Below are 24156 nucleotides of genomic sequence, written 5' to 3' on the forward strand. Positions count from 1 at the left end.
ATTAAGCACGATGCCTTGGTGAACTGCAGCTTTGAAATGTGCCACATGATGTAGTACTTTCATTATCTCAGCCGCTTTTAGAGCGCATGAACCTCATCCATTACTGCTAGTCCTATGGGAAAACCCGTCGTGTTGCTAACTTAATGGCACTTTAGAGGGACAAGTGGGTAGAATAATGTATTTTTCTCCCATCATGAAGAGGATATGGCGTAAGTCAAACATCAAACGCTTTTTTTCAATATGTTTTTGTTTTGCATCATCTTCGATCATGTATAAGTTTGGTCTGTTCAAGACTCGGCGTTCTTACATAAAATCCGGACCATTACGTGCGCTCATGGTGCTCTCAGATTCCAAACCAACGAATATTTTATTAAGCAAACTTGAAGCCTACCCCCTCACACACACGCACATACACACCGACCATCCTTAACCACATCCATCCATTCCAGCTACATGTACATCGAACAGGTGTTGATGGAATGCCGCGCACGCGCAAATGTGTTACACCACCTCCCAATAATAATGTTGTGGCAATTTGCAACAACAAATGGCACAAATGACAGACCGAGCCATAATGTTTAACACAAAGGTTCTCGCCCTAACTAACTAGGAAAGGGTTCTTTTTTCATCAGACATACAAATAAATAACCGGATATTAATAGGATTCTGGACTCAAGGCGCAATGTCTGCAAGTCGTTCCTGAAACAAACAGGTGCGGACGAATCGATAAATATACCGGCTTGCCAAATCGAGTCAGACATTAGCGGAAGCTTATATTTGTAGTAAAATACGACAACCACCATTGCACAGTAGTGCTCAAATGATTGCATGAATTGTTTGTCGCGTGATACCTGAAACAAGCAAAACTTTTTGTCAAAATCAGAAAAATAATGCTCGTAAACAAGTTGGTATTGGTATTACACGTATTACTCCGAGTTCCCAATAAACCAATCTTTGGGATTGACGAGGAATGCAGCAAGCAGTCGAAAAAAGAACTGAACTCGTGTTGTATGTCCTATGGGAAAACCCGTCGTGTTGCTAACAGCAATTTGCTTTGACCATCCAATGGTTACTTTGCCGCATATGTGTCGTTGCCGCTTAACCTAAAAAAAGATTTTACCCGTAAAAACAATAAAGCTATTTCCTCGTACTTGACCCGTCTATGCACACGGATTACATGCTTTAAATAATTTAGTTCTTACTTTTAAATGACTGGCCAGCATGACTTTTTGTACATTTCATAAGGACATATCGACAATGAGGAACCCTCATTTTGAGGATGTTTATTCGTGTTAAGGTTTGAATAGGGAAATGGCGTTGCAGGACATGTACATGGTACGGAGAAATTAAGACGAAGAAATAAACGAATTGTAAAACTTGACGTGGGTAGCATACCTTTATGAGCATAATTAAACACAGAGAATGCATTTTAACATATAAAAATTATTTCTATGATATTACCTTAACCTTCATTTGCAAATCGAATTAGCTTTACATTGTAATGCACGAAGCGTAGTACGTTATAATGAAATATACGGAATGATGAATCGACATGTAAGCAGCACAAATAACAAACATCATACATTTTTATGTTGTGAGATTACACTTTTCAGAATATCAAAATAACATACCATTTTGTCTCAAAGTAAGATGAATGTAAGAGAAAGTAGTACGAATGTACTCATGTTGAATTCAAACTTGGGGGTAAACTCCCAAACCGAAAGTACGTCGAGTAGCCAGGCGAGTGCTTACATTGTGTCCTCTTACGTATCAAAGGGGTTAGACTCCCAAGCGTAGGGTAGATTGATAATAGAATTGTGTTTCTTAAACACACAGTAAGCTTAAAATGGCAATTGCACCAAGTGCCTGCACATGTTCCTTACCTGTATGCCTTTCTTCCCCCCAAACGTGCCCATAATATGACGAGTAAACCTATGTCCCGATTTTATAGTGCATTGAAATGGTCACCAAATCTACTCGCCGTACTTCCACCTCGTGTAAGTTCAACCCCCTTGCGTATGCAAAGACAATAATTAAACTCAAAATTTACGTACAGAGGGAAAACCTATTTCGGCCTTCTTCGTCTTAAGTGTGGCACTGAGAAAGTAATGCCCTGTTTTTTGTGAGTATTTAATTATCTTTTTGATGTATAAATGCAAGTGACAGCAACATGCTGACCAACACTAGTTTCGACAGATTTAACTCATGACTAAAGCTCCATCCAGAATAGGGGACCGACTAGTCCGAGGGTTAAATATGTCGATCCACTACAAAGTTCGCAGTCTAATCCACTAATAGACACTAAATAGATACCCCGAAGTATTCAAGTGGGCCAGCCATATTTGACCCTCGGACTAGTTAGTTCCCCATTCTGAATGGGGCCTAAGTGTGAGCCTCGATTTACAGACATATCTAGCAAACAGTACAATGAATCAAGCACTTACGCTGTATGTCATAATTATGTTAGTTATAAAGGTATGGCGTTTGTCAATAACAGGAAGAATGGCACATAATAAAATAGATATTGTCATTATCCACCTTTAGAATCAGTCAAAGCATCCGTCTGAGTCACTTCTGTATTTGGCAGACCAGAAAATGATGTAATGATTTAGCTGAATAAATTAATGAATGAATACATTTTTCATCAAGCACTAGACAATAACAAAATCATCTGCAACTATGAGTCAGGATACAAACCTTTAACACAAATATAATGATACAATTTAAGATTATAGAAGAGGAGAATATTTTTCTTTTTCTGTCATTCAGGAAGACACCATGTTTTCCATTAACAATCTGATTATGTAATTTTGGTATTATCTGCTACCATGGTGCTGTCACTCCATTTAGTATCATTTAAAATCTTTCATCATCTATGTCAGTCTTTTTCTCACTCCAGGAAGTGGATACCAGAATCATTATCAATCAACTCTCTAAATGCCTAAGAGAACAAAGACGGTAAAAATACATCTGAACTATTGACAATCTTCAGACAACAAAGTCACATTCAGGCATTCCTATCACAGAAATTTCCTTACACACTATACTGCCTTTCACTCCATGGTTATTAAATTACAAAATGACTTCTTACATCTATGTTTGATGAAATATATACACAACTTGTTTACAAAAGTGTTCAAGTACCCCAAACTGAGAGTGATGACACAGTTCAGTATTTGAATTGATACCAGCAACCTCTAACCGTAAATATTTTAATATCAAATTTTCTATGAGAAAGCTCCAGAAACACACCTTACACTTAAACAAAGCCTACTTATTCATATCCACTAATGAAAGATTTTTCCGTATATATGCTGTCTTGTTTTGCAGGTTTGGAGAGGAAGAAGGTCTGACCAATTTCTCTGGCGACACAGGGAGCATTCGTTTAACTTTACTGGGAGTCCCAAAAGAGGTGTCATTTTTCAGAGTTTTCTGTATGTAATCTGCTAGAGCGGTTGTTGCTAGTTTCACTTCTTGTGCTGCAATCTCCATCTGTTCATTCTGAGAGTCACTCAGCACTGAAAAATCTGAAGTTTCTGATTGGTTGTCAGTCATGGCGGAGGCAGGAGATTCGGCAGTTGAGGAAGAACAGGCCACAAGTCTGTTGGTAGATTTCTGGATCAGGTCTGCAATTCTTTGGATTTTCCTTAAATCTCCATCAGAACCTGGAGAAATATTTCACAATGAGTGACTCTAATAATTACAATTTCTATGGTTTATTCATCTTTGGCATTCTGTTATTATGAACTACGTGTAAAAAATTTAATCTATGACAAAATGTTAATGCATGGCTTTTCTATTATTTAAATGAAATATCTCATTGCATTTCTATAATCCCTTGTATAATTTCTCATGATACGGTGCACACACATTTAAATCATTGATGTCAAAGAGCTAAATTTTGATTTGGTTATTTACAACAATGTTGGCAAAATCCACGACATCTCATTATGAGCCAGCTAAAGCTGATGGACTCGGGCAGTTGCAGTATGTTCAGTCTGCAGGCCTAGGGCATGGGGCATGTTAGACAACCAATAACATTATAAAGACTGACAGATTTCACCTTTTTTTTTTCTTTTTTTTTATGGGGGAGGGCATAAAATTTACGTACCAAGTGAGTCAACTCAAAAAAAAAAAAAAAAAAAAGGTTAACAAAATTTGACAGTTTATTAGTGGTATCATAGTCAGTCTTTTTCAAAGTCAAATCAATAGTCAAGCTGACAAACTAACATAATGTTCAATTAAAAAAAAAAAAACTCACCCTTTGCCAGAGCATCTGTAGCCTGCACCATGAGTGATACACCATCCACCAAACTGCTAACATTGGCTATGAGTTTTTGGGAACGCTTGTAGCTGAGATGATAAAAGTTTTCTGCCTTGTTGTTGACACTTTCTCTCAAGGTGGAGTCCAGTTCTACCTGAACCTCTTGACCTTTCTGTAGTAGAATTTTGGCAGATGCAGCAACTATTTCCACATGCTTTAGTATGTCTCCACTTAGCTGAAAACAAAATGAATGAAATATAAGTAAGGAAGCATATTTCATATTCCAAGCTGATCATTTTCATTTTTGAAGTGTGTGTGTGCGTGTGTGTGTGTGTGTGTGTGTGTGTGTGTGTGGGGGTGATAAAAATAAGTATAATTTTTGTAAATTAATTTTGAGAATCAAGGAAATCATAGGTACATGGTTAACAAGAATGTCTGTACATAGCAGGTTTCCTGTTTAACAAATTAAGTTTCACTTGTTCAACAAAGTTACCTGTTGGTTTGTGTTCTGGTTTTCAGCCAAAGTCTGCACATTAATCTCGCACTCCTCCAGACTACGCAGACCCCCCTGGATAGTCTTGTCCAGGAACACATCACAACCAGTTAGGAAGACTTGACGAATGTCATGTCCAAGCTGCAACATTGAAAATAAATTATTAGATTTTAAAACAAGCACTTAGCACATTACCTTTCTCACAAACACACTCACACACATAACCCATACAAATTATGACTGAAATCTAGCTAACACAACTACATTACAAGAAAATATTTGCCAAATTTTCTTTGAAAAATATGAAAAGCATTATTCCTCACCTTTTTTGTTAGAAATATAATAACTGACTGTGGCCAAACAAATATGGGGCCATTCACAATGAATTTATTGACCTAGCTACTGCACACCACATCAACAGGGATACTCACTGAATGCAGTCAGATTTATAATTTAACACATCCTCTCCTAGTGTTGAGTACGGTAATGTGCCATGAATTTCGAACAGTAGAAAATAATTAAATTTGGGAAAAGATCATTCTGGCCGAAATTCATGGTCCAGAAAAAACTCCAGACGGCCGATTTTAAGATCATTCGAAATTCAAGAGCCGTTCGAAATTCATGGCACTTTACCGTAAAATAAAGAAACGTTGGTGATTTTAAGAGTACGTGGAAAACAAGAGGTGTGTCACTCTTTTAATCTGATTGCATTCAGCAAAGGTCAATAAATTCATTGTCTTATTCTTACTTTATTCTCCGAAGTCGGCTCCTCTTCCAAGTCACCACTTCTCTCCTCGTAATCAGTGAGGGTCACGAGGCTGGTATCCGTGGCCAGCGACAGCTCTCCACAGAGTTTACAAATGGAGAAAATGACCTCCAGGATCTGGGCTGAAGACTGCTGCACCATAGTGTCTATGTCAAACTCACATCCCTGGAAAACCACATTTTTCTTTCATCTATAGACTTTATCATGTTGATTCTCATTACAATGTATTTATGTTGAAAATGTAAAAATGTTAAATAGATTATATTCATCAAAGCGAAAAGAGATGAAGTTGTTACACATAAAAATGATACAAAATTACGGTATATACAAATGATATATTACTTCTATGCGATATGCATTTTGTATATCAAAGAATTACAGGCCAGAATTCAAACACCTTTATATATACTATAATAAAAAAATTGAAATAAAATAAAATTCAGGGTAACTACCTTCATCAAATTCAGTGAAATTTCTTTCAAAGTCAAAATAGTGGAGGTTATAAAACACTCACCTGCAGAAAAAGCACCATGTTATTCCCCAAGCTCCGTATCAGTGTCATCATTCTCTTGGTAGTCTCTTGTATCAGCGATGACCCTATCTGCTGGTACATGGCGAACCACATGGTACTGGTGGCCACCAGACGATCCATGGCCGACTTGATCTGGATGCTGCTGAGACAGGCAACTTCTGACTTCACAAAGTCGTCTGGAAGATGACATAAAGAAGAAGCATATCAACGGATTCTTTTAATGAAAATAAATCACAATGCTCTTGGAATGAACAGAAGAAGAGTTAAATGTCTTATCCACCATCCATGGCAGACTTTATCTGAATATTGCTTTGATATGTGGTACAATATAAGTCTTCTGAAAGCTTAAATTCATGAATACTCTAACAACATTAAAATAACATTAATGTGAAAATTGACCAAAAACACAGATGTTACAAATTTCATTCTACTCTTCTAAAAAAATCAGATGTTAAATACAGTCATAATATGTCTTGATGATTAAAATATGAAAAGAGAGGTACTAGCACTCTAAATCTTTGAAAAAATGTAAATCCAACAATCCTGAAGAATTAAAACCTTATTTCATTATAGTAACAGTAAGAAAATGGAGCACAAAGAAAAAAATCTTTATCACCTGGCAGATGCAATATACTGAACCTGTTCTTTTGAGATATACCTTAGTCCTGTAAGAAACCTTAAGCATACCTTTGCTGATGTCTTCACTTTCACTAAGTTTGTTATAGGCCTCTAGTAACGTTGCGACGGCAACCTTGAGACAGTCACAGTCTCGCAATATTTTGTCAGGGTGAGTCTCAACTACAGACCAATCTGAATGGGAAGACAATATTTCTTTTCATAAATTTTAAGGTTACACAAAGACTAATCAAAACCAAGACACAGAAGTGGAGCATACTTCATATTTAACAAAATAATAAGAAATAAAGGAAAATAAACTATGTTATGTAAAAATCACAGAGAGGGGGAAATAAATCAGCAACTTGTTACTGTAGCTTATGGTCAAAATCTCCTTGAGACTTATTTTAAATAGGACTCAGTATCACAAGAACTTGACCAATCTACTATCTGACAACTCTAACACCCAGGGTATTTCTTTACATGATTGAAAAACTCACAGTGGTTAAACCAGAGGTACTGCTGATTCACTATCTACACTAAATGCAATGGTGATGATTAAGTTATAAATTAAGGCAAGATTATGGGAAAGAAAAGGAAAGTTTTACCCTGTAATTTCTCCATGTCCATTGAGATGAAATCTCTGATGACAGCAAAGGTGGTAGGGGGTGGGGGGTTTAGGAGTGGATCCACACTGGAAGTACTGGAACTCTTAGCACTGGAAACTGACACTAAAACCAACAGAATCATCACAATGAAAAAATAATGTAAAGAACCATATACAGCAGCAATCTCTCTACTTCTTAAAGATGCAATTTTTGGGGAGATAGCATTCTAAGTTTATCAATTTTTCCAAGAGATATTAAAGAAATGAATCACAATTTCATTACAAATTGTGCTAAATGAAATAAATTAAATTTGAGCTCAAACGCAAGGGTTCACATATGGTTCAAAACATCTGGCAAAGATAAGATACACAATGAATGCAAATAAAACAAAAATAATCAGTTAAAAAAGACATTATCAAGACACAGCTCTAATACCTGATTTGAGCGTAGTATTCAGGAGACTTGTATTACCAGAGAAGGAGGCTAAAGACTGGCGTATACTGTCCCGGGAAGACATCCTCTGTCTCATGCTGGTATTTAAACAGTCTAACCTGTCAACAAAGGGAGAAAATCATTAACACTGTGCTTAACACAGTTTCTGTTATCAGACAAAATTTATATTCAAAATTTATTTTACATAATTATGTATAATAAATCTACCAGTCCAATAAATTACTGTTTGGTTTAGAAACATTTCCAGTCTGTCCGATACATATAGATTATAAAAGTAAAAACACTGACAAAAAAGACTGCACATTTGTGTGCTGCTTTTCAAATTAAATCTATCACAAACGAAAAGAAGAAGACTGTAGTGTTTGACAAAATGCATAATTATATATCTTACACCCTTGGAGAGTCAGAGGTTGAATTGAGTCTGGTATCTTTTTCCCAGCAGTCATTGGGGTCATAGAAAACATCTTCTGCTGCACTTTCAGATTCACCCTGTGTCAAGTTAAGAATAAAACTATCATCATTTTATAAAATTAAAAATAATAATATGTATCATCTTGTAATTTAACAAACATTCTTGTTTAAAATAATCAAAATAAGCACCTATTACACAGAGTCTTAACAACTTTGAAATACGAAGTCTAAGACATTTATCCATAAACAAAAGTAATGTCTTTGGTCTGTACACAATTTATTCCAGGGCCACAGCATACCTGATACAATTCTCTCATCTGTACTAACTTAGCCTCAAACTTCTGCAATGTCCAAAAGGTACTGATGCTCAACTTCTTGTTGCTGACTTTCACCAGAATCTGGTTTTCACCATCTTTGGTGATGTCTTCTCTGTTGAACACCTAAAAGGATTGGAAATTTTTAACACATATCTTACATTCAATATGTTCAAATGGAAAAGGTAATGCTGATAAAAAAGGTGGCTTTAAGTTTCAAAATAAAAAAATTAATCTTGCAGCATTACTGACTGAAACAAAACAAGCAAATGTTCTAACCAAGCCTTTTTCATCACAAAAATTGAAAAATCTTTTTTGTTCACTTTTTAATCCTTTAATAGCAAAATAATGAAAAAAAATTTGAACATCATGATATCAAAAACTTACTGTGTTCTTCTTCAAGAACTGTGCAATTTTATTAGCCTCTCTCAGAAGTAAGGCAACTCGATACAAGTCCACACGTCCACTCTGGACCTCAACACGAGGTTTTGTGAAGAGAGCTGTTGGAACCTCTCTCTCCTGTCTAATGGCCACAAGGCGTTGCACCTCTTCGGTAATTTTCTTTTTCTCCTTTTCTAGTTCATCCAAAATTTTGCACCTTTCCATAGGAAGTGGTTCTACAGGCTATAGAGAGATATTGAGCAATATATTTGAATCCTTAGGTGGCAAGTATAAATAGTAAATAACAAAATCACTATGTTCAATATTCCACAAAAGTGAGAAAATGACATTACTTTACTGCTTAGAAAGAGAATTTAATTGTACTGCATTCAGCGAGTTTCCCATATCTACCTTTTGCTTGGCAGCTTCTTCCATTTCCTGTCTCCTTTTATTAGAGATGACCTCAGATTCCAGCAGCTAAAACATTAAGTAGAGTCTTGTTTGCCATTGTACCAGTTATAAAGTGTTTTAACCAGAGCAATAATGACCAACTTTTCATCAGTGCACAAACAGAAAACATATATAACAAACATGCAGACATGCATCCACACATCCTTAAAATGGCACTTCATTCAAGTTGTACAATGCTTGATAGCCCATTATTCCTACTAAGTATCTACCTTTCTCCTTAGCTTCATGTATAACAATAATAATTGTCCTGTAAATTTCCACAATAATATCTTTTAACCAAAAAGATGCACCCTATCCAAAATTATTTTGCTACATTAAGGTCTACCCCCCTCCCCTGCACACATTAAACAATTAATACAACAATACATACCCTCTTTTGTTCTTCCAGTCTATCAATCACACCCTTAGCCATCAAGTGATCTCTCTCAGCCTGAGCTTTGCCCGTTTTCTGCTCATACTGAAAAAATTATTCATGCAAGACTATGAGATTAAGAAGGAAAATTAATCAATAAAAAATACTAGAAAAGCACTCAGAGATCACAGGCCTCTGCCAATAATAATTTGTGGAGTTATAAGCAAAAATTACCAAATCAGCCCTATCTCAAAATGGTGAAGAATCTTTTTAAAATTTCAGGGATCCAAATCACCATCAAAATCTAGATCACCAGCATTTTTAAGTTAACCCATTTCTGACCACTCCAAAAAAATTCATTAAACCCTACCCATAACATTTTGAGTTAGGCTGCTGAAAATCAAACAAATAATCAAACAGCCAAACAGAGGTGAAAACATCACCTGGTAAATTTCACAAATAATGTCACTCTATGTCTACACATGCTCCACCTATCCATCCATATACTCACTAAAGCCTTTTCCAGCTCTGCTAGCCTATCTTCATAACCATGTTTCTGTTTGTTCAGCTCCTTTTCAGCTTCCTTACGGGTCTTAGCCAGCTCTTCCTGCATCTCCTGTTGAGCTTCCTTACGGGCCTCTTCCAACTCCTTCTGTAGCCTGAGAATGATTATGTGGAGTTAAATAATATTCCTATTCTTCACTGAATTTATGTAAACACGAAAAAGATAAGAGATAAAAGGGTTTTATGATCATTATCTTAAAAGCATAAGCATGACACAAATGCAATCTTTTAGATGCTAGAACTTTTGACAATTAATGAAATAATATATAATAATCCTTTTCATTCAATAAAATGTCATTCAGTTTCAGATTATCAATTTTTGTCATAGTATAATCACAAAAGTTAAAGAGCACCTTGAAGGCCATTTTTTATCTGTTTCCGTAAGCTGACCTCTTTGGCACATTTTACAAACAGTATCTTCAACCTCTTCTGGGTCTTTGGTCATATTATTCCCACTTATAGGAATTTCGTTCTGAGAAACTTTGTACACAGCAGCTATGGGCTCAATATTGCTATTATGAGAAACCAAATCCAGTAATGGTAAAACGCGAGGACTTCGAGCTGACTTCCTGCATCTTTTTTTCGATTTCGAAATAGTGCCAGACTCTAATGCTGGCGTATCAGGACTACTGGTTTCACTGGCACCTTTTCCACACACAATGTCATCTGTATTTGTTTGCATCTCACCAGAGGGAGTCACAGCTTTATGGCAGATCTGTTTTTCTGTATCTCCTTGAAATAATGACATATCAAACACTTTGACCTTCGACACACACGAGGTTTCATCATCATTTTCACCAGCATCTGTACCAACTACAGGCAATATCCTGGGACTACGAAAAGAAGACCTTTGTTTTTTCTTCCCACAAATCATGCTCTCTACTTCTGTTTTCTTTCCTTTCCTGAGCCGAAGAAAAGCGTCTGCTGCCCTTCTTACCACTGACATCACTCTACTGGATGATGAATCACCATTTTCCATCGTATCACAAAAACAGGTACTTTGGGCACTTAGCACAAGGTTTCCTGGCACACTTTCATCAACATGTATTTTATTCATGGATGATCTTTTGACAGGATGCTTTGGTCGTCTGGTTGAAATTTTACCTTTGTTCTTGTTACACCACTCAGGATTCTCATTACCATCTCCTAATCCAGTAAAGTAGTTAACTGTACCTTTGCCATGAAGATAGTTGTTCAATGCATCTTCTCCATCTGATAAAATAAGTGGGGGTAAATCTAGGTCATCATCCATGTCTAAAGAGGGACTGTCTGGACAATTTCTCTTTTTCATCTGAATAACAGGAACGTCTTCCCCTCTATCTGACTCTAAATAAAATGAATCTTTGGACACACATTTAGGACTACTGGCACCAAGCTGGTGGCCATTGGCCAATTTGAATTTCTGTTTTTCCAATTTAGACACTGTCAGGCAATCCTCCTTTACTTCACCGTTAACAAGCTTGCTGTTATTGCCTTTTTGTGTTACAGCTTTTATTTCCAATATGTTTTTACCTGCTACACAACTGATTAAATCCGTTTCCCCGTTTTTCAATTTCCGGGGTTGTTTCTGATTAATTAATAAAGGAGAGTTAGGTGTATCAACTGCAGGGAGTTCTCCAGGAAAGGACAAAGATTTCATGAAGCAGTGAGAATATTTTGATGATATTTGTTCCACTTCTAAATCTTTTTCCTCATCACGAACACATTTTGCAGTATTAAAGTCACTGCAACGTTCACCAATTTTTTTTTCAGGTGATCTATCACCTGAAAATAAAACATGAGTTGGACTGTCCTGGTTAGAGCTACCCTCCTCTGACTGGTAAGTCTTCCTTTTTAACTGTTCTATTCCCATGGAAGGAAAAATGCCAATGCCACATGTGCCCTCCTTAAAAGTTAAATGACCAACTTCGTTTCACCTGATTAGTACACGCACACATCTTTCCAGAACTATTTGATTTCAAAATCAACAAATTTTCTTTTGCCTGGCAACAGCACAATTCAGCTTCAGGTTCCCAGATACCACTCACAAAATTAATAACTTCATCATTAATTCTGTCACTCCCTTGATGCCACTCCACAATATCTAACCCGTTGCTTTCTTTGCTAAGCATTCCTTCATTTTCCTGGTTACGATTCTCGATTTCTGCCACTTCATCTGCAAGGGTTTGTTTAACAATAACTTTAGCGTTGCCTTCATCCAGATTCTCAGAACTCTGACAGCAAGACTGTCTTTTTCTTGGAACCCACTGAAGAAATCCCGCTCCCTTTCTCTTGTTACCCTGACAACTTGTTCTTGATACTGGCTCATCTTTCCCTCCTATGAGCGATTTGAAAATATCTGACGCACTCCTACTTCTCCTCAGTTTCATGTTCTTTTTTGCCGTCTCTGTTGAAAGCAATATGAGTGCTCAAACCATTAAAAATATGTCTCGTCTATTTTCACTGTTGACCATTTTCAATGTATTAAGCTCTCCTTGGCATATCCACTTACAGGAATAGGTTACAACATGCATTAACTGGCAAACAACAAGTTGCCAAAACTGCTCCAAGCTTCAGCCTGTTACAAGCATGGAAAGACTTTTCAGGCATCTGTTATAAAATACTTCATCCAATAATAAACTGGGCTTGTAATGAAAAAAAGCCTGCTATGATATGGCTAAGGGAGATTAACCAATATGTCAATCAATAGTTCATATTGATATAACCAGATGTAATCTTGCAAATCAAATGTGTTAAATTAGACATGCATGATTTTTATTTGTTTGTCGAATTTTTAATGAGAATTGGACAATACGATCATTAATAAACCATATTCATAATAGATTGGGTGCTTGTAGACATATTATTTACTTCTGACAAATTGATTACTTGAAGCAACAATCACAAACGTTAATGACCTAGTCAACATTGATTTTTTTAACCTTTTACAGAGAAAAACAGATAATTCTTCATAATTCTGCCTTATTATATAAACCTGATCAACATTTTCTTAAAACACAAGGTGAAATACAATGGTAAGTAGCCTTATTTTGTAACAACAGTATAAATATAATATTAATAATAGTTTTTTTATACATCTAAATTTAAAGCTATTTTTACTCCTGGACCAATAGTTTAGTATCTAACAAGACAACTTTTTCAGTGAATGAGTTTACAGGTCTTGTGCAGAGCATTACATGCCTGATAATCACAGTAAGAAAGAAAACTGAACTTCACCAGATTAGAAGTTTTTCATTATTCCCAAGAAGCATGTAATTGCTGCATCCGAAATGGAGTTATATCAAAACATAATGAATGCCAACCAATTTAAATCATTATCTTTGCCAACAAGATATTTACAGGATATATAATTGATTAAGAGGGAAATAAGTAATTGAAAATTTAACTAAAATTGGGTCTTTTAATATTTTTCATAGATTTGTTATTTATCTATAATTTATTTATTTTACTTTTTTTATATATTTTTTTATTTATTTTGGTAAAGGCACTCTTCATGTGGTCTCTGGTTTCATACAAGATCCTTCTATGTCACTATAATACTTTGATGTCATTACGGAAGGAAATCAATAATTTTCTCCACTGTTCCAATACAAGCCATTGTTAATGCACGTTTATACACAGAATCAGCTGTCTGATTAAAAGGTAGTAAGATTAATGGATCGATAGCTGATTAATGGCATAATAAATAAGGCACTGGAGGTAAAAATATGCCAGCATGATGTGACGAAACCACACCTTGCACAGGTATGGCAGAATTGGAATATTCTTTCTTCTGTCACCATTCAATGTGCATTTTAAATGGACTATTTTGTTTGAGGGAAGGATGGGGAAGAAAGAGAATGTTTTTGTTGCCAATACATTAAAACTAACAAAGCTTCCACATCATCTCTCTCACCTCTTAAAACCACACCAGTATAACCTACCTTGCATTCTGAACTTTTATCAACTCCTGTCGGGCAAATTCAAAATCTCGTATTTGTCCAGAGGTGGCAGTTTTTCTTCCTCTCTGGACTTCTAGGGGGTGGTTGAATCTGTAGACACAAAAATTTTGTTTGAGAAATTTTATTGAACACAAAAGCAAACTGTAACAATGAAACATCAATGTCCCGATAATTTCAAAAACAGAAACAGTGAAATTCTGTAATCTTTTGAATAAAATTTTATATTTTTTCAACTATGCACTAGCAGACAGGACGGGTCTGGACTAAAACCATGTGTACTGCCAGTGCTGGCACTGGTGGTACAATATGTAAATTAAACCACAGCCATCTTCATACCAACCTGAAGTAGTGATCCCCCATGATAACCCTATCCCCATGGTGGAGAATGGTCGGACCCGTTATTAATTCACCATTGACAAATGTCTGGGCATCCTGATGTGGAGTGATGCTGATAACAGACTCCACGTTATTGATGGTGCTGAAAGTAACAAACAAACTGTGATTTAGCAACAAATAAAATCTTCTATTAATCTATACCCAGAAGACTTCTAATACTGAATCATATCAAGATGACTGAATTTAGAAATAGTGTGACTATTCATTTTGACTTCCATTGTTTTTCTTCAACTATTCAAATGACTGAACATAATGATCATATATGATTATATAGTGTTATATCAAAGATGTTGTATTCCCGTTTCTTCTTCTTTTGTTTGTATCTTACTGTTTTTAAGGATTGGCATGAGAATTAAAGAAGGTTCATTAAAAAAAAAGTCTTATTTTGCAAAGTCTAGAATAAGATTTTCATATAGAGAGAAATTGCATTATCGAGGTCGAGTGGAACTTAGGCTATCAAACAGTTAATAAATTACCAGTGATCATCTGCTATCAGCGCCCCCTGGAGTTGAATGTCATGCTTAGACTTCTCCTTCTGTCGCCCCACCTTGGTCTGACCTTCCTTTATGACATAGAGCAGCAGTTCAGACAGCTGCGCATCCTCGCTCAGGTTAACAAGGTTAGGCATGCTGTTGTCTATTTTCAATGCCACACCAGATTTCTATAAATAAACAGTGCATGACTTTAAGAGAGATTTTACCATCATTTTGGAAAAACTCACCAACTCTCCATGAATTGCCATTTCAAAACTGTTTTTATGACATAACACCGACCAAAAAAGAGTGCTGATTGATTATTTCTTTCAAAACCTGACAACTTAATCATCACAACCCCATTGCAGTTAAAGATCTATTTTGAAATTATGAAGACTCAACTGAAATCCTAAAATATAATCAGATATCAACCATACCTCCAGCAGTCTGGATTCCTCTAGCTTTTTCTCTTCAGACCTCTTTAACCTTTCCTGCCAAGACCTGCAAGTACAAAGACAAAACAAATATTACTGAAACAAAGCTATAATGCAGTATGAATTCTTCAACTACAAATCTAGCCTTTTCCAACTACCAAGAAAGCAGTAGCGAAACATAATAAAATGTGACATAATACAACTTAATTGAAAGTAAAATAAAGTCATCGTAAGCAACTGCTGAAAAAATTAGCAGAAGCATGAACCTGGTGAATACTAACTTTGTAGCCTCTGCCATCTCTTTTTCCTTAATGACCAGTTGTTCCTTCAGTGCAGCTACCTCTGCCAGGCTGGCATCTACCACCTCCTCTCCCATCACTCCTGTCTTGGCACGTAGCTTCTCAATCTCTGCTCTCAATTCTGAACAAACAATTAATTTTTTTTCAAGTTACAAATATCTTTATAGTAATAATACCCTTTTGTCACAAACTGCCGAAAAATTACTCACATGAGATATTTCAATCAAATAGTATTTTTGCTTCTATATTTCACCAAACTGATGAAACTTTTAAAACATCTATGTGACAAATATCTTATTACAGGAAGACATTGCATAAAATAAATATTCATATACAAATAAAATATTATTTCATTTGTCATGGCAATTGTACATTTCACAGTGATGAAAATCCAGGCAGTTTGAATACCCCTATGCAAAATTACTCATACCTGCCTGGATTTCAATCTAAACTGTCACAATAAAATGCAAACTTATTTATGTTTCTTATATTTACTATTATATTTACTAGTATATCAAGGATATGCCCAGTCATACTCTCCCTACCAACACCACCACCACCAACAACAACAACACACAGATCATGAGAATTAATACCAACCTCTTATAATTCTTGCTTTAGGATCCTCATTGACCTTGACAACATTGACAATATTCCTGGCCTGCTTGGCATAGCGCAGTGTGCTCAGTGTCTCCTCTACGTAATAGTTGGTGGGGCTTATAGTGGCTATCATGGCGGTCTGAGAGTTACCACCAAGGCTCTCCTTCAACATCCTGAAATAGTGGCAAGACTTTCTGATTATTTGAAATTATATATAAAGAAAATCAAAAACATGATGCTTTTCCCCCGGAGTGGAAAATGGAGGATTCTTGTTATTGGAGTGACCTGAAAGTAACCTTTACTCTCATTTCTCCACTATGTAATTGATGAGCTAAATAAATTAAATGATGGAATTTACCAGATAAAAAACAATCACGATAACCAGCCTTCCCCTCCCATCATCTATTTCAATACAATCAGGCTTGCAGTAACATTGTATTTTTTTTATTAACAACAACTGTTGATCTAATATCTCCACTCATTGATTTCTTCATTGCCTTTGCCATGACCACAACCCCTGAATTCACAAGATTCTTTAAGACCAACTTCATTATGCCAATTACAAAGTAGTCTTAAAACAGTCCAAAATCTTCTGACGTCTTGTTCAACAGGTCCAGGGTGTCACAATGTGATCTCAATGGACCTACCATGTCAGCACCGAGTCCCTGTAAGGTATGAACAGTGTTTTCTTCTTCTTGGAACTCATAGACTGCTCTGACAACAGGGAGATCACCTTCCCCAGGGCATGCAGTGAGCGGTTGATGTTTGCACCTTCCTAGAAATAAAGCACATAGATGAAATGTAGTTAAGATTCAGTAATTTTTTGTGCTCAAACCTAAGACTACTGAGAAGTACTCGTAGTCCACAAAGAACCTAGAGGTTGCTTTACTCCTTTTATCAGTCTTTTAATGAAGTGGTGCTTTCTTGATGACGACTTTTGCTCAAGGTGGTGATAGCAGCCCATTTGGATATGTCAAGTACAATTAATATGGACCCATCATTCCCAAAAGCTCTTATTATAAATAATGCAGTTGATTCTACATAATCAGCTATCCGTTTTTAGTAGCCTATGTTTAGTCGCTTAACCCAAGAAGTTAAGAGCTTTTGTACAAGCCCTTTGCTACTTACTCTCAGCCTGTCTCCAGATGTGTTAGCTGTAGTCTGTCTCTCACTGCCAGCTAAGTCTATCAGGTTGATTTTACTTGTAGTTGAGTGTTCATGGACTTCACCATCCAATGTATCACTCTAAAAAGAAAATAATAATAATAAATTATGCTGCAGTTAATACAAAACAAAACAGTAAACCCAACATTTTCAACAGTTTAATTTATAAACTAATTAAAAATGTCTCTCCTGCTGAAAATTTTAAACCTTTGCTTCAAATGACATCTTGAGACATACCAGATGAAATCTTGCCTACTGCCTACTATTGGATAAGAAAACCTTTATCATAATCATTTTAAAAGGTCAGTGGTCTATATAAAGAAAACATATGACAGGCAAAATACTCTTTCTAACACCACATCATAAGTCTACACTTCAACTACTTCAATTTCCACTAATGAGACATGACAATTAAAAACTAATCCTTTCAAAAACTAGTCTGACACCAAACCTACTCTGGTTAAATTGCCCTACACAAGTGGCCAGCATTGCAAAGTGCATTAATATGTCATTATTCTGATACTCACCCTGGTTTGTGTCATGACAATGGTGAACACAGAATGAGACCTGCTGCTCTTGTCGTTCATCCCCGTGGCAGCAGTGGCTCTCTGCTTGTTGCCAAGGTTAATCCAGCCCTGTGAACACATATTCAGATGATTTGTAGAACAAATGTTTCTTTGGGAAAAAAATGCTGCATATATTATTTAGACCATTTATCCATCTAGGATCCATTATGTCAGGATTCTTCTTGTGAAAAAATAGATACCAACACCAGTCTGTCTCTTTTTCAAAAATGCAAATGGATGGAAAGATAGGAAGTACAATCTTATGCTGATATAACCATTCTCCCCTCCCCTTGCCACACAAAAAGGGGCGAGATGGTAAAAACAACAAATTTAGCTTAATTTGTTCTACCAGGTCACAAAATATTATTTTCAATAATAAATCTTACCTGTATATCTTCATAGGAGTTGACCACGTGAGATGAGAGGCCCTCCACATAAGGACCTAACACAGGGTGTTCTCTAACTTTCAACTGAAATTGATACAGTAAAGAAAAATATCAAATTAATGTCTTTCACAGTGAAAAATTTGAAACAATTTTTAAAAATCAAAACATACATTACCAAAGATACATTACTGGTCCAAACTTATTAAAAATTCCCAGGTTTTTTCAGACATCCAGGTTGAAAATTCACATCCATATTTTTGTGTTGTCATTATCTAGTGCCATATATTAATCATGTCTTACAGGATTTTAACCATAATTTAACACTAATAATACATACAAATGCAAAAATTTCCCTTTTTTTGAATTACCACATATAAAAAATCTACAATACATAAACCTTCAACAATGAAAAACCTCAACACAATTTTCAACAGTGCTTGACAAACAAAAGCAAAAACTGAACAAGATCTCCTCTATGTCAATCTCCAAATCCTTTTGCTGATAGAAACACATTTTAAATTAACACAAAATTTGATAAATTAGCATAAGTGTGTTATGAACATAGTTGATATTATCAAAATCAAATACAATTTTAACAGTACACAATAATACAAATAAAGCATGAATCGGATGCTCTGCTGTATTTCTCCACTCACAGGCATTTTATTTCTCAACGTTATATTTTTCTCCTGCAAATACAAGTAACAAAGTTCAAACAATGTGAAATAGGGACCTGTGACCTGTTATATGCTGCAGATTGCAGATGCAGTTTACAGAAGAAAATAACAATCATGTCCAATTAAAAACAAACCAAGTACAAAAAATTCACTTAACTTTCATTCCATGACATGCATACTTACACCAGGTCTTTTCTCTCCCATGTCCTTGGTAGTTTGTGATGTCAGAAGATCATGAATTCTTTCGTTGTAGATCTCATAGAAACCAATTTCCACATTCACGCTGACCTAATTAGACAAGAAATCTCACTCAGTATCTAGCTAGGCACTTTTAAACCCGATAAACATGACAGCCACAATTCTTACACAAAAAGAAAACATAAAACCTTGGAACTTTTGAAGAAATGAAAATTAAATTTCACACCCTGTTACTCACTTTTGTAATTCACAACCAATCTGAAACACTTATACAGTATACCACATTCAAGATGGAAAACTTCCCATCATTCTGAACAACACCCAAACTTGTTTTATGCAAAGCTGAAACGATTCCAACTACCCACTAAGATCCAGTTACACTGAACACAATCAACTTATTGCAACACCTTGTCTTTTATCTTTTTTATTTTCACACCAAACAGCAAGCTGCATTACATATTTAACCAGACTATTTAAGATGGAAAAGCTTATTTTTCTAAGACATTATAAATAGAGTGCAGCAAAATGCATGTTATGGTTTCTCTAAATAGGTTTATCTTACATTTAAAATTATTCTGTTTGTGTCTACTTTCCGCAAGGTATATACAATCCAACATAAGGCAGGTGAATATAGTACTACAATTAATGTGTTAACAATAAATGCTATTTAACATTGAAAGAGTATAATATACTTACTTCTTTCATATCCTGCATTCTGACAAAGAGTTCTTCACTAAATCTTGGGATGATTCCAATGTCTTCACCATGGCCCATGATGCTATGAAATAAAATAATTATTAATAAATTTAAAGACCAATCTAAAAAGTTCATTTTTATTTACATTATGTCTTATACAATTGATCATCCTGTATCTTTTTCTTCAGAAAACAATACTTAAAATAAACAATTCAGCTATGTCACAACAACCAGTTTTATCAAAAACTTTTAAAAAATGTAAATTTAAATATCAACAAAAAAAAAAAAAAAAAAAGAAAACTGAATTTCATCTTAAGTCCCAACTTAATCCTTTTGTCTAATAATAAAAGATATTATTGGGAGTTTTTATCAAAAAATCCCTCTTTCACATGAAATAAACAAACCTGTAGCTTTTCCCACTGCCAGTCTGTCCGTATGCAAACAGGCACGTGTTGTACCCCTCCAATGCCTTCCCCAGCAGGGGCTGGGCCAGGACATTGTATATGTACTCCTGACTGGCAAACTCTCCCTGAATTTGGTCAAAGGACCAGAATGAGAAGTCGTATGTGAAATTGTTGACCTGTCCGTTCTCCTGGGTCACTATGGTCTCGTTTTCGTCCATTTTGACTACACATCGTACCTTATCATCTGCAAGTTCTCTGAAAATAATCAATTAAAGAAAAATTGTAAGGTTGGTCAATTCTATGCAAAATTGGTAAGAGAAAGTATTTTTCATATACCTCTCTGAAAACATATATCTTAATTGTTTCAGAAATGATCGGCTTCATACTGTAAGAACAGAAGGATTTACTATTCTCATGATTTCATTACTCTAAAAAAATTTTTAAAAACTAAAACTTACAGCAAAATATCTTATCTAAACAAAAGTCATTGCTCAATCCTCCAAAAGCAGCTTATATTAGCTGATGATTTCCTCGTAAACAAAAAATCCATAGCTTAAAACTCTAAATCACCTTCTAACTAGTTTTTGAGTTTGGTTTATAATCAAACTTTGATTTAAGATTTACTTTGATTTATCAGATTTGTCTTCAAAATGGATGTTCAAAAGTCTACTTGTAACCTTCTCATTAATATTTTATTGAATCAGATGTGTAAAAACTGAAATACCATTCAGTCAAAGCAAAACTAAAAAAAAAATCAAGGTAGAAATATCAATAACAGTTGCCCTTCTGATGTATAAACAGACTTGTAAAGAGCAGAGTTTGGTCTGTATCCAGAATAAAATCAATGCCAGTGTGACCAAAGGTTGGTACACAATACAGCATGTAAGCACAATAGTAACTGTTTAACCTGGTTTCTCCTTTTGGCTCAGACCAATCAATAGTTGCAAAGTCAAGGTGTCCACAGTGCAGCTGTGGGTACTTGATATTCTGACATTAAAGTGTATTTCAGAAATTTGCAAGACAATAATAACTGATAGTAATAACAATTATGCTTATTTTCAGGTATGGGCCATAAATTATAATCATTTACATAGCAAACATAACAAATCATCTAAATAATTCTTTAATGATTAAAGGTCTTACATATTATTAACAAAATTTCTAAGTCATTCTTTTTATTCTTAGGTGTGTATCAAATTATTTCTCATCAGTAATTATTAATAGATCTGGCAAGATTTCAAAATTTAAATCTTTACTACTTCACAGTTTTTTTTGTGGCAATCAAATGAAACATCTACACTAAAATTTCAAAACTTGCAACAAAAACTTTTCGTAAAAACTTATAAGGGTAATAATTTCATTTTTCCTTCTATCTCTCTTTCAATTTTTCTTCTTTAGTTACAAGCATGAAAATTTCAAGTCACTTTTAACAATTTCTCAACTAATATTCAAGGAAAAAAGACTTAAATCAAAATTCTTTCTAACACCAGGGCTTTAACTTCCCAATATGCTACGCAATCTTAATATGTGTAATCTCAGACTCTCACCTGGCGTTAAATGGCCTCACCCTGACGGCCACAGTGACCCCACAGCTATCCTCGCCAGAGTTCTCTAGGGCAGACAGGCTGGATCTACGGGGTAACTTTGTGGCAGGTACCTGCAGGTCATCCTTCCTGAAAATGGTCCTCAACTTTTTATTTATTTTATTTATTTTTCTTTTGTGAGTGGTTACTGATTTTTTTCTATATGAGAATATTCTTTTCATATATTCTACTGATTTTTTTCTATATGAGAATATTCTTTTCATATATTCTAATTGAAAAGGCAGAAAAAGGACAGTGGTTATTTTTTTTTAGAAAAAAAAAAAAGAATTTCAGTTTTGTTACACTATTCAAATTAATAGAAATTGGCTTAAAGATAAATAGAAAAAGATCTAAAAAAACATGTTATGTATTAAATAGCAGGATAAACACCTCAACAGGATAGAGAGCAGCTCTTTCCCCCATCAGCAAAAATATAATACTCATATTATACATAATACATATATGAATCCTGGGATTAAAGTCTCTTTACCTAGAGCTCATAAGAACATCTGGAGTTCCAACAACTCTGTTCTCTAAAGTTATTCTTCTCAGTGGAGTCTTGAAGGTCTCTGGCAAAGATGTCTTCTTGGTAGGTGTCAGCACTTTTTGAGAAGAAGACTCCGTGGCTGAGTCAAAGGAGCTGCGTGACCGCGATGTTTTCAAAAATGCTGTTGTTGGTAATGGACCCCTGCCAGTCCCTTGGGGGGCCAGGGTGGATGCAAGACTGCTCGCAGAGGTGCGTGCTTATGAGACAAAATATGCACATATTACTAGTAACCAGTGGCAAGCATATAAGGCATGGACTTTAGAATACAAAATTGAATGAGACCATCTACTGAGTACTAGAAAATGAAATATGCACATGCTTTCAGGTGCTTTGACTGACTGGATGTTTAGCTAGTAATCATGTAATAACATATCTCAATTCATATGAGAAATCTTGAGCAAAAAATTAAATTCATGATAATATAGACAACTGATAGAGAAATAACTACTGTACTAGTACTTGTATCCAACTTGCAGGCTAGTTAAATGTATGTGTGTTTAGCTCACAAATTCACAAAATTACAAAAAAAAGTCAGTTTATAACCCCACTCACCTGGAGTTATTCCAGTTTTCTTTTTTGATGATGAAGATTTCTGCCCATCTGGGCCTTTCAGCTTGGCTAGAGTTTGTGTTCCACCAAAGGAAGTCTCTACTGCGTGGTCACTGAATTTCACAGTCTTTGGTGATGGTTTGTCCATGGTTTCACTGTCAGATTCACTGAAGGTTTCCAGGAATCTCTTAGATACTGCTTTTCTCAGTGGTGTATGTGACATTGTTATTTTCTACATTATTGGCATACCTGAAAAAAACAATCAATAGCATGCAAGAACCATGCAATTTAATAATTGCATGTACGTGTAGCTTCTATTTCTAATTATCAACAAAATATATCTCCAGTGTTGACTACTAAGTCAACTTTTAACACATCTACCAACCAGATATGCAACATGGAAAGTTGAATGATGCACTACAGCGTAGAATACCTGATGTGTGCATTGCACATTTGCAAACAGCGTGTGTGTGTGTGTGTGTGTGTGGGGGGGGGGGTCCCAATTTACAAATTAACACTGTGACAGAGGGAATACCACGTATCTTTCTGTCTGTTTTCTATCAAAACACCCAACATACATACATAAATATACTATGCACTCGATCGTACATATTTTAGGCTGCAGAATTTTTCTCTTTTACATGTTAACTTACTGTTATGTGTTATAAATACCAAATTTGGAATTTGATAAATCAATACCAACTCCAAACTTTAAGCCATAAAGCGTGCAAACAAATGCGTTTTCGGTGCTTTTTCGAGTTGGCAAAGTCATTAAGCAGTTTAACTGCAACTAAGCAGAGCAGTCATCGTGAAAGTAATGGATGTCAACAAAACCTTGCCTCCTTACCCTCCATTTTCATCACACAGATTTCGAACCAAGTGGGTTGACATTTGATTGGCTGACAGAAATATTTGACCTAATTTTGATACGATTGTGGCTATTTCCGTCTTTTGCGTGGTAATGTAGTACACTTTATCAATTTAGGACAACAATTTGTAATTTGCGGCCGAACGATTCG

General features: G+C 35.4%; 1 protein-coding gene across 3 annotated transcripts; it reads right to left on the reverse strand.

Moving 5' to 3' along the window:
* Positions 1–1423: 1423 nt before the first annotated feature.
* Positions 1424–24151, reverse strand: LOC106174479 (kinesin-like protein KIF14). 3 transcript variants are annotated; one of them, XM_013556055.2, is made up of 31 exons: positions 23985–24151; positions 23141–23386; positions 22532–22784; positions 22006–22131; positions 20459–20713; positions 20055–20136; positions 19344–19448; positions 18484–18567; positions 18059–18166; positions 17496–17612; positions 17015–17142; positions 16368–16540; positions 15750–15888; positions 15472–15535; positions 15038–15222; positions 14506–14643; positions 14148–14255; positions 10172–10319; positions 9679–9765; positions 9249–9314; positions 8844–9080; positions 8442–8582; positions 8123–8220; positions 7714–7829; positions 7279–7401; positions 6743–6865; positions 6038–6231; positions 5506–5688; positions 4758–4898; positions 4262–4499; positions 1424–3665 (listed from the first exon to the last, which is right to left on the reverse strand). In XM_013556055.2, exons 2-31 carry the CDS (start codon positions 23358–23360, stop codon positions 3271–3273), a joined length of 4575 nt encoding a protein of 1524 aa, XP_013411509.2. In that variant the 5' UTR covers positions 23361–23386; positions 23985–24151; the 3' UTR covers positions 1424–3270. The 3 variants fall into 3 exon arrangements, with proteins under 3 accessions (XP_013411509.2, XP_086863623.1, XP_013411513.2); XM_087007497.1 differs by lacking the exon at positions 23985–24151 and adding an exon at positions 23791–23935; XM_013556059.2 differs by lacking the exons at positions 14148–14255; positions 14506–14643; positions 15038–15222; ... (12 more) ...; positions 23141–23386; positions 23985–24151 and adding an exon at positions 10578–13238.
* Between the last annotated feature and the right edge of the window lie 5 nt (positions 24152–24156).

This window comes from Lingula anatina, chromosome 3, assembly GCF_051362555.1.
Source record: "Lingula anatina isolate TDL-2025a chromosome 3, LinAna3.0, whole genome shotgun sequence".
Classification (NCBI taxonomy): Eukaryota; Metazoa; Brachiopoda; class Lingulata; order Lingulida; family Lingulidae; genus Lingula; species Lingula anatina.

Excerpts from the sequence above, each read along its gene's own strand:
- LOC106174479 (XM_013556055.2), bottom strand. The coding sequence starts at position 23,360 with ATGTCACATACACCACTGAGAAAAGCAGTATCTAAGAGATTCCTGGAA. Across the intron at positions 15,889-16,367 it reads TAAAGCAAGAATTATAAGAG|AATTGAGAGCAGAGATTGAG; the intron begins GTTGGTATTAAT and ends TTGTTTGTTCAG. Across the intron at positions 9,766-10,171 it reads CAGAGCTGGAAAAGGCTTTA|TATGAGCAGAAAACGGGCAA; the intron begins GTGAGTATATGG and ends TAATTTTTTCAG.